This window comes from Panicum virgatum, chromosome 9K, assembly GCF_016808335.1.
Source record: "Panicum virgatum strain AP13 chromosome 9K, P.virgatum_v5, whole genome shotgun sequence".
Lineage (NCBI taxonomy): Eukaryota > Viridiplantae > Streptophyta > Magnoliopsida > Poales > Poaceae > Panicum > Panicum virgatum.
In genome coordinates, this window is record NC_053144.1 from 18591495 (window position 1) to 18602166 (window position 10672).

At 48.8% G+C, this 10672-nt stretch overlaps 1 protein-coding gene across 1 annotated transcript; it reads left to right on the top strand.

Annotated features, from left to right (window-relative positions):
• Positions 1-350: 350 nt before the first annotated feature.
• Positions 351-6785, top strand: LOC120648444 (aquaporin NIP3-1). Its single transcript, XM_039925224.1, has 4 exons — positions 351-1372; positions 5492-5917; positions 6030-6091; positions 6188-6785. The coding sequence occupies exons 1-4, from the start codon at positions 1151-1153 to the stop codon at positions 6381-6383; spliced, it is 906 nt and encodes a 301-aa protein (XP_039781158.1). The 5' UTR covers positions 351-1150; the 3' UTR covers positions 6384-6785.
• Positions 6786-10672: the final 3887 nt, after the last annotated feature.

Genomic DNA, 10672 nt, shown 5'->3' on the forward strand with positions numbered 1-10672 from the left:
ATTATGACTTTCTAGGGACATAATTTTGTATTTTTTCTGCTATATTAATAAAAACACACTCGTCGAGTGTCGTTGGTTCAAGAAAAACAGTATATAGTTCGTTCAGCCTTTCAGGGTTCCTGGTCGAATAAACAGAGCATGCTACTGTACACTCCCCCGGCAGCTAGTTACTCCAGGGTCTGGTTTGTCCTGAGCTTGGCTTAAACAAGCCGCTTCGAGGAGCTCCCTTAATTAAGATGACGCGAGAGCAGTTGGGAGATGCTGTGCGCTGCCATCTCAAGTGGAGGGGAGGCCATTGACCTCGATCCATCCCCCTCATGTGCGTCTGCAGCCTATATACACGGCCCCCGCACACCCACACCGTCTCCCCCCCTCCAAACCCACCAGCCCATCGCCACCCACCTGCCAATCCATTCCATTTGCTCCTTCCTCTTCCTCTCCTCGCCACCACCCTTGCATCCCATCCGGTTCACACGGTTCTTGCTATTCTTGGCATGCGTCCCTCTCTTCCCATCCATTTCTAGCAATCTTCAGAGAAAGAGAGAGCGTTGATCTTGCTCTTGTGAGAGACACACCGGGCGCCACCACTTCCGCACCCATTACTACGCCGTAGCCGAACCTCGAGAAAAACCTGCGAAGCATGTAATCCAGTCCCTGTCCGAAACCAAACCCACTCAAAAAAATCACAAAAAAAGAAGCCACTTCGTCCACTCCCCAAAAGCATCGGCGTTGCGAAGCGAGAAGGCGTAAGTTGGTAGGCTGGATACAATCCCACTGATCCCTTAGCACGAAATCAACAAAAGCCTCCGGATCATGTAAGTTTCGCCACTATCTTTGCTTGGCACGCCGTTGAAAAAAAACAACAACAAAATAGTAGTAGTAGGAAGAGAATCCAGCATGCATCTCTAGCAGCAGCCATCCATCAGTAGTCGCGGTCCGGCGATCCTGCTGGAGCCCGTCCGGCCGCTGTCGTAGCATTACCCCTGCAAAAACCGTCAAATCATGTAATTAGTAGCCCATCATCTCCTATTTCTGCCGCTGCGCCAGCGGTCTGAAAAAACCAAAAAAAAAAGACAGTGTTTGAGAGTGAGGGTGAGAAAGAGAGAGATCGAGAGAGAGTGGAAGCAGGTAGAGCTCGAGGCCATCAGTGATGGAGCCGGCGGCGGGGTCGACGCCGCCGAACGGGTCGGCACCGGCGACGCCCGGGACGCCGGCGCCGCTCTTCTCCGGTGGGCCGCGGGTGGACTCGCTGTCGTACGAGCGCAAGTCGATGCCGCGGTGCAGGTGCCTGCCGGCGGTGGAGGGGTGGGGGCTGGCCACGCACACCTGCGTCGTCGAGATCCCCGCGCCGGACGTCTCGCTCACCCGCAAGGTACGCCACCCAGCGTGCACGTGCCCACGCACGTGCCCCATTCCTTCTTGCATTGCTCGTTTTCCTCCTCCTTCTCGTCCTCCTCCTCCTTGGGAGGGCCATTAATGGCCGTCGCATTTCTCTTGGCGAAACTTTTCTTTTTGGTCTGCGCGCGGTTTATTTTCTTATTGTTTCTGAGCGTCTGAGCGTTGAAGTTTTGGGTCGACGATGTTTCTACTGCGTTTATTTCTAAGCTCGCTAGTATTACCCGAGGTACAGACATGCACCCTCATATTTTATACTGTATTAGGTCAAAGCTACGTTACAAAAGTCGTGTCTGCACGCCTGTACCAGCGTAGCGCTGACAGTAGTACTTCTTAAAACAAATGTCGGCGATCAGTGTTATCGATGAGCTGTTGACTGTTTGGGTTTTTCCTGCATTTTGTTGGGGGTGTCCGTGTGTTTCAGTTCCTGATGGTTTGTGTGATCTTGTACAACGATGCTTGTGAACTGTTCGTTCAAGATTTTCAATCTAGAAGAAGGATCAACGGTGCCAACAATCCAGATTCCTTTTGGGAACCAGGGTGTTTTTTGTTTTGGCGCATCCACCTAGCTTCTTTACTTCAAAAACACAATCTAGCAACGAGACAGAGCACAATCACGGCGCTAACGTGCATGGTGGTGGTGCTTCTAAGTTGTGCAGTACTAGAGTACTACCACGTGCTTACATTATATCTGAGCCAGTGTACTAGGATCATAAAACTTTGCGAACCAGTCGATGTTTTCTTTGGAACTAGCGCACTAGCAAGCTAGCTACTACGGGCGGGCGGGTGGGCATTCGGTTAATCCGAAATTTTCGGTCGGGTTTTTCGGGTTTTTGAAATTTCGAGTTTTGAGAATTGTTACCCGAAATTTGTCCGAAATAATGAAAACCCGACATTTCGGATATCCGAAAATTCGGGTTCAGGTTCGGGTTTACCTGAACAATCCGATTTCAACTTGCCAAGCAACGAGCGAGCTGTAGAGCGTGGGAGCCGAGAGAGCGGCGGCCGCGCTAGATGGTGCACCTGATCGTGGAGGCCGGCGAGTAGAGCCCCTTCTGCTGCCTCACCCTGGTGGCAGCGGTGGCCCACACCACCTCCTCCAGCGCCGGATGCCCTGCGCCGACTTCGGCGCAGACGCCCCGCTCATCCTCAACGCCTGGACGCCCCGCGCCGCCTACCCGTCGCCCCGTCCTCAACGCCATCGCCCGCGCCGCCTCCCGTCCTCGGCGGCGCCGCTCGCTGCCATCCCGTCCTCAGCGCCGCCGCCTCATGTCCTCGACGCCGCCCCCGATTCGTTGTGGCGTGGGTGGCCGGGTGGGTGCAGGATAGGGTTGGTGGAAGTGGTGGCCGTGGGAAGCATTATGGGCTGGTGGGCCTTGTCATGTTGCTAATGGAAAGAATGCAAGGTAAAGGAGACTTGGGGGGCTGGGCTGAACAAAAACGCTTGGGCTGGACTGCTGTTCGGGTAGTTCGGGTAGTTCGGGTACCGTGGCGTTATACCCGAATTACCCGTAATAATTTCGGGTACCATGGGTTGGAACTCGAATTTGGGTTCGGGTTCGTTTTTCGGGTTTCGGTTATTTTGCCCACCCATACTAGCTACTACTTGGATCGAAAAAGGGTCAAGTGGGGATCAGAGCGTTGGATCTGGTGCAGGGTTGCCAGCAACACCCCGGTCTCGACGGCCAGATGCAGAGGCAGGCTGTGTGTCAGGATGAAATGTGTTCAAGCATCTAGGAATCTTTGCTTTCGAGAGGCGTCTGAATCTTTGCTTTGCAATCGATAAGTAGCATAAATTTGCAGCTAAAAAAAGGTGTAGTGCAGCATAGAGTTTGCTCATAGGTGTGGCCTGGTCTGTGGTCACCAATCACGCTCACGCTGTTTCTGAGCCTAGAACTAGAAGTACGTACACCAAGTTGGAGGAGATTTTTGGCTCAGCTCGGCGGCGCCCACCCTGCTGCGGCGGCGACGGAGCGTTCTCTCACACCGTATCATGTCACGCTGTCCCCTAACCAACCACCACTCCGCTCCTTTCATGCATAGAATTCTCCGGTGTAAACCACTCCCGGGAGATGATATACTTGTTTGAAGTTTCTAGCGACTTGGACAGTTATATTTTTAGGTACTAAACCCAGGAGAAGCGTGTGTTGAAGTCTATCGCATATAAACATAAGGACACGCCGGTTTGTTTTTTGGAAGTACTCAGTCAGATATTTGCGATAACTAAGATATTCGAATGTCAAATCGATCGATGTTTTGACGCAACACATGTTTTTTATATGTTTTTCCGCAACGTCTCTTGCGAAACTTTTTTTTTCCTTTCTTAATAAGTGATGATTATCAGGTGTCATCAGGAACCTTTTTTCTAAGAGCAATAACATTCGTCTGTAGTCTAAAGTTGACGTGTCATGAGCCTTAACAAAAGCGAGGTCTAGCCCGTGTTCAGTTGCAAAATTCCAAATTCCAAATTTTTTTTTCGGCACCTGCATGGAGACTTAAATCTAAACGAAATAAAAAACGCATTGCGACTGCTGTCTGTAAATGGCGAGACGAATCTAATGAACCTAATTAGGCTGTAATCAGGCACTAAATTGCTACAGTAATGCTACAGTAAACAACCTCTAATGACAGATTAATTAGGCTCATTAGATTCATCTCGCGATTTACAGACGAGTTCTGTAATTATTTTTGTGATTAATCTATGTTTAGTACTTCAAATATAGAAAGATGCTTTTTCAAAAATTTTACATCGTGCAACCAAACAGGGCCCTAGTTCCCGTACTTAAAACTAAAGCTCCGTATGACCAATAAATTGTACTAGACCGCAGCTAGGGATTGCAGTGGGCGGGCGCCGCACCCTAACGGGTGCGGATGCAGACATACAGTGCCAAAATGCACCCACGGGCCTTGCGGTCGGGGCCCGCGATATTTGCGGGTCAAGTGCGGGTCTTATTTTCACCTGTAATAAAGATTCGTGTAAGATTGTTTCTAGAACTTAAATTTAGGTCTAGAGATTTACAGCCGATCAAATTAAATAAAATTTTATAATCGTGTGTAAGCATTCCCATGTATACTATGATTTGTTTCTATGACTTATATATGTTTGTATTTGATGCTTAATTGACAATTGGTATGCTATAATATTGATACTTGATGCACATAAGAATAGTAATTATTATGTTGTTAGCTCACCCACGGGTCATCCGAAACCTAACGGGGTGACCCACGAGTGCAGGTTTGGGTGTGGACTAGGGGTCGCAGTTTAACTTGATCTTTAAATTTTTTAGCCTCTAATTGTATAGAATTAAAGCTCAGTCTTTTTAATTAGAATCTAGCCTTTAGATTATTTAGATCAAATTTGACGGCCCTTGACAACCCCTATGTGTGGTATTTCAACCGCGGGTCTAGTCGAGGGCGAGCGTGGCGAAATAACACGGGTCCTGTTGAGGGCGGACCCCTCCATCGACGTCTTTAGTTCGAAAACACACGAGCCCAATTGCATCGTGACATCTTCGATCGACAAGAAGCTGCAGTTTTTCAAACAATAGGAAATGGTGGCCAAGTACAATCATTTCGTGATAAGGTTGCTTGGACGATGTGACCCAACAGAAAGGCCTATCCTCCCAGTGCAAAACTCAAGTTGACCCTGACGACGGTCGCTCCAGGCGTCCCGTGACGAGAGTGGTTGCCTGGTTCTTGGCTCTCTCGCCGGTCACGTCCGTCGCCAATCTGTCGTTGGGTTGACACCATCACAGAATTATTGGCCCACGGCGGCGCAGGCAGTTTCTGAAAAAAGCGCGGCTGAACGAATGATCGCGCTGCAGACTGCTGTGTTCAATTGGATTTTGTCGTGCGATTATTATTGGACGATGGAAAACAACGACGGGATGTCCGTCCCCTTTCAAAACTTGAATGCCGGTGATGATTTCATTCGTCGTTTGCAATCATTTGCGGTTCTGCATTGCTGCTGTTTGCAAACAAAGTTTCTTTGTTTTTTTTAAAAAAAAAAAGAAAAGAAAAGAAAAGAAATTGCAAGCAACAATGTGGAGCTCCTGTAGCTGACAGCAATGGTGCGTGTGTATGTGTGCGTGTGCAGCTGGGCGCGGAGTTCGTGGGCACGTTCATCCTCATCTTCTTCGCGACGGCGGCGCCGATCGTGAACCAGAAGTACGGCGGCGCGATCAGCCCGTTCGGGAACGCGGCGTGCGCGGGGCTGGCCGTGACCATCATCATCCTGTCGACGGGCCACATCTCCGGGGCGCACCTCAACCCGTCCCTGACCATCGCCTTCGCCGCGCTGCGCCACTTCCCCTGGCTCCAGGTGCCCGCCTACGTGTCCGTCCAGGTGCTGGGCTCCATCTGCGCCAGCTTCGCGCTCAAGGGCGTCTTCCACCCCTTCCTCTCCGGCGGGGTCACCGTGCCCGACGTCACCATCTCCACCGCCCAGGCCTTCTTCACCGAGTTCATCATCACCTTCAACCTCCTCTTCGTCGTCACCGCCGTCGCCACCGACACCCGCGCCGTGCGTCCGTTTAGCTCTTACACCACCATCGATGGAGAAGATGCTTCTTGGTGCTGATCGATCGATCGATTCGTCGGCCCTGATAGATGGTTTCCCTCCGTTGTTGTTGCAGGTGGGTGAGCTCGCCGGGATCGCGGTCGGAGCGGCCGTGACGCTGAACATCCTCGTGGCCGGGTAAGTCGTCGATCATCTCGTACGTAGCAAGTGACGTGTCATCAATTCATGGCTGAGCTGGAAAAAAAAAGAATTGACGCGCGCGCGTGCACACAGGACGACGACGGGCGGGTCGATGAACCCGGTGAGGACGCTGGGGCCGGCGGTCGCGGCGGGGAACTACCGGCAGCTGTGGATCTACCTGCTGGCGCCGACGCTCGGCGCGCTCGCGGGCGCCGGCGTGTACACGGCGGTGAAGCTCCGCGACGAGAACGGCGAGACCCCGCGCACGCAGCGCAGCTTCCGCCGCTGACGAGACGCGCATGCCCCCGGACGCGATCGGGCACCGTCGCCTGTGTCGTCGCGGTCCCCGGCGATCCCCCACGTACTTGTTGCGGCCGCACACGCCGGGTCCGTGGTCGTTCCGTGCCAGTGTTCAGGTTGGTACGTGTACCGTGTGTAACAATAAACCCCGGCCGTTTTTGCTTCGTCCAGAACGGCCGGTGCACGTCCTGTGTGTCGTCCGTGTGTCGTGGATTATTATTCTCAGTCGTGTGTTTGGAACAATCTCTCGGGTTTGATTGGGCGCGGTCGATGATCGTGTCAGAATAAAAGCCACGCCGGTGCGCCGGCTGACGGGCATCTGGATGTGTGACAAATTTGTGTGAAGACTTGCTGAAGGAGCGACTAAATTGATGCATAATTTGCTTTGTTTGCTTTCCGCGGTATCCTCCTTTCTGTTTGGGACAGCTCCTTAATTATTTTTCTTTCAGGTCTTTGACCTCTAACTATTCGTTCAGCGATGGAAGCTAGAGAGAAACTACTATTCTGCAAACTGATACTAGCAACAGACCTTGATGAAAAACTGCTGAAAAAGCGTGCAAATCATCTAGGGGAAGAAAACTCAAAATAACCATTTTTTGCAAAAGTCGGCCGGTTAGCCCAGCCACCAGCTTAGATGTAGCACGCTATTTTACAGCACTGCTATAAGAAAACACAAGTGGAGATCTGCCAGTCCAAATACTGTTATTCGGAGTATTTGGGTTCTTGCCTACTTTACACTCAACTTTGTAATTTTGCAAAACGTGCCCAGACACGATCGCGAAAAAAACTTTGTAATTTTGCCCTGACTATTTACAAGTCAACATGATTTTACCCCCTATACAACGTGATTTTGTTTTGACCGTTGAATAGAGGCAAAATCAGTTGACATGTGAATAGCAAGGGCAAAATCATAAAGTTAAGGAGAACGTAGGTATAATCACAATTTCAATGCAAAGTTGGGGCAAGAACACTAATTTCTTTAATTATTCTATTTTAGACAACTTTGTTCTTCGCATATTTCTAAAAAAAAGGATCGTTAAGTTGAACCGACAATGTGCCTCAAAATAAATTTTGGGTCAGCATCATAAACGGATTCGGAATAAATATAGTTGATTTATTGATGCATAAATGGAAGTCAACATCACCAAGATTACACGCTGCTCTTAATCAAGAGGTTAGAATGTTTATAATTTGAGGCTCATGTGCCCGCCATGGACTTTTAGCCTTTTAGGTAACATATTTAATACGTATTTGCTTCCTCCCATCCAAAGATTTGTGCTCCTTTTACGTAAAGAAGAACAGATAGCCTTGTCGAATACCTTGTTTGGATCCACGCCTTTATTTCATCCTCAGCCTGCGTTTACTTGGTGGACTGCGTTTACGTGCCTGTGTTTAATGGGCCTGAATCTACGTACGATGCACGGCGTATCTGGGCCTTCGCTGCACGGAAAGTTCGATTTCGCGGGCCGCCCGCTTGCTGACACACAAAATTGTACCAAATTCCGCTACCAAAGCAAGCACCGGGCGGCACGAATGGCATCAGCCCAATCCGCTACCCGGGAATGCAAGGAAACCTGGGCCTTGTTTAGTTGGAGCCGTATAGATTTTGAAATGTAATTTTTTTCACATTTAAAGTATTAGATATAAATTAATATAAATTTCGTCTGAACTACGAGATAAATTTTTAAGACTAAGTAATATATTATTAGTATATGATTATTGTAGCAATTATTATAGCAATTTAGTGTATAATTATGATCTAGTTAGGCTCATTAGATTTGCCTCGTAATTTATAAACAAATTATGTAATTAGTTTTTCTATTTTGTTTAGATTTAATATTCTATGCATGTAAGATTTTTATTTGATGTGATAGTTTTGAAATTTTAAATTTTACAGCCATACTCGTAAACGGATTTGCCGGTCGCCAGCCCCGCTGACACACCGATAACGCGAGAAGGGCCGCCGCAATTGCCAGGGAAACTGACCGTCTCACCCAGGGTTCTTTTAACCGACCGGACACCCCAAACCGCCGGCCACCGGTTCCGGTTTACCGGACCGGTTTGACTGGTTACCGGTGGAAACCGGTCAAATTTGAATTTGAATTCAAAAAACTTAGTTCAACCGGTTCGTACCGGTATACCGACCGGTTAGACCGGTTTACCGGTCGATTTGACCGGTTTACCGGCCGGTTTGACCGGTTTGAATTCAAATCAAAATTTACAATCTCATGTGCAACCGGTATACCGGCCGGTTAGACCGGTTTAACGGCCGGTTTGACCGGTTTACTAAGTGGGCCTTAATGGGCCGTCTCATTTTTTTCTTTTTCTTTTTTGTTTTAACTTTAAATGTCCGAAAAGTATGTTAAACAAAAAAAAATTGAGAAAATTTGACACCATTAAATTCATCGCACCTTGAAGTATTTTCAGGAATTTTTTAATTTTTTTGAATTCAAATTTGAATTTTGAATTTTGACCAGTTGGGTACCGGCCGGAACCGGTCCGGACCGGTTTGACCGGTAACCAGTCAAACCGGACCGGTTCCGGTTAGGTGAACACTGGTCTCACCCAGGGTTCACCATTTCGTTTTCCGGTAGAATCCCGGTGATCGGCGGAAACGGAATTCCGTTCCGGAATTTCGGTGAATTTCGGCGAATTTCGGTGGATTTCGGACGAAATTTGTTGAATTTTGAATTTTGAAACGAAATATATCGAAAAATACCGAAATTTCGGATCCCGGTAACTAGCGGAAACGGAAAAAAAAACCGAAATTTCGGCGAAATTTCGCCGAAAAGTTAAACCCTGGTCTCACCTGGCCGACGGAGACACGACAGGCACGGGCAGCCTCGCGTCTGTGTTTGCCAGCTCGTAGTTCTGCCGAGTCCCAACGATCGTCCGCGGCCTGCCGGCCTGCGCTGCACGTTTCGTTCGCGATCGCCTGGCCAGCCCACAGCTCAGCTACGCAGCTACAGCTACGGAGCTACTGTACTTGTACGCCATGGAATCTTCCACGTCCTGTACAGACAGCAAAAAACCGTCCCAGCCGCTTGCTGGCGATCACGCCGCCAGGCAGCCAGGTAGGACGGCGCCACGGCGGACGCCATACTGAGGCCTGGTTTAGTTACTTCAAATTTCCAAAAACTTTATAAGATTCATGGTCACATCAAATTTTTTAATACATATATAAAATATTAAATATATTAAACAAAATAACTAATTACACAATTTATCTGTAATTTACGAGACGAATCTTTTAAACCTAGTTAATTTATGATGAGACAATAATTACCAAATACAAACGAAAATACTATAGTGTTTCACATCCAAAAGTTTTTGCATCTGGCTGTGTTAGTTCCCTTGGAAAAAAACACTGTAGCGCTAAAAAACATTGTAACACTTTTCGTTTGTTTGTTGTAAATATTGTCCTACCATGATCTAACTAGGCACAAAAGATTCGTCTCGCAACGTACATCAAAATTATGCAATTAGTTTTTTTTATATATCTATATTTAGTACTCTATGCATGGATCATTTGCTATATTTAATATTTCGATGTGATGGAAATGTGATGGAAAGTTTGAAAAGTTGGAGGAATTTGGGGTATCTAAACACACCCTCTAAACAAAACCTGACTTTGCTGCCGGAGGAGTTGCACGTGCCCTGCGGGAGCGGGACCAGGACTGGGCCATCAGCTGATTAGCAGACGCCGTCCCCTCCCGGGCTCCGGCCAGCAGCTCGAATGCTCGATGCCCTTTCTCTCGTTCGTAGAGTAACGTGCAAGGCTTGACTCGAAGCACTCGAGCTGAGGACGGACCGAGGGGCCCGTGCATGTCTGGGTGATCTTCGGCACACCGACCTCCCGGCGATGAGACGCGGCGAGGACCTGTTTGTTTGTGAAACCGGATGCACTTTTTTTTACAGGGATACTGTAGTGTCATGATGTGTAAACCCACAGCCGTGTGGCGTAGTGTACCCGCCTAAATCCAGAGGGTGAGTACTACGGGGTTAGCTAGGATTAGTCCAATCTCAGTGGAAGAACGCGTTGAACACAACAGGTTTAGAGTGGTTCGGGCCGCCGGAGCGTAATACCCTACGTCCACTGTGTGTTGTATTGCTTGTGCTCTCAAGAGATTGACAGCAGGGTTGTTCGGCGTGAAACCGAGCTTGTGTTGTGAGAGTCTTGTCGTGTCTCTCGCCTGGCCCTCGAGAGTCTGAAGTGTGCAGCGAGCGCCTCGCTTTTATATCTCAAGGGGGGCGCGTATCTGTCCGTTGAGTCCCCGA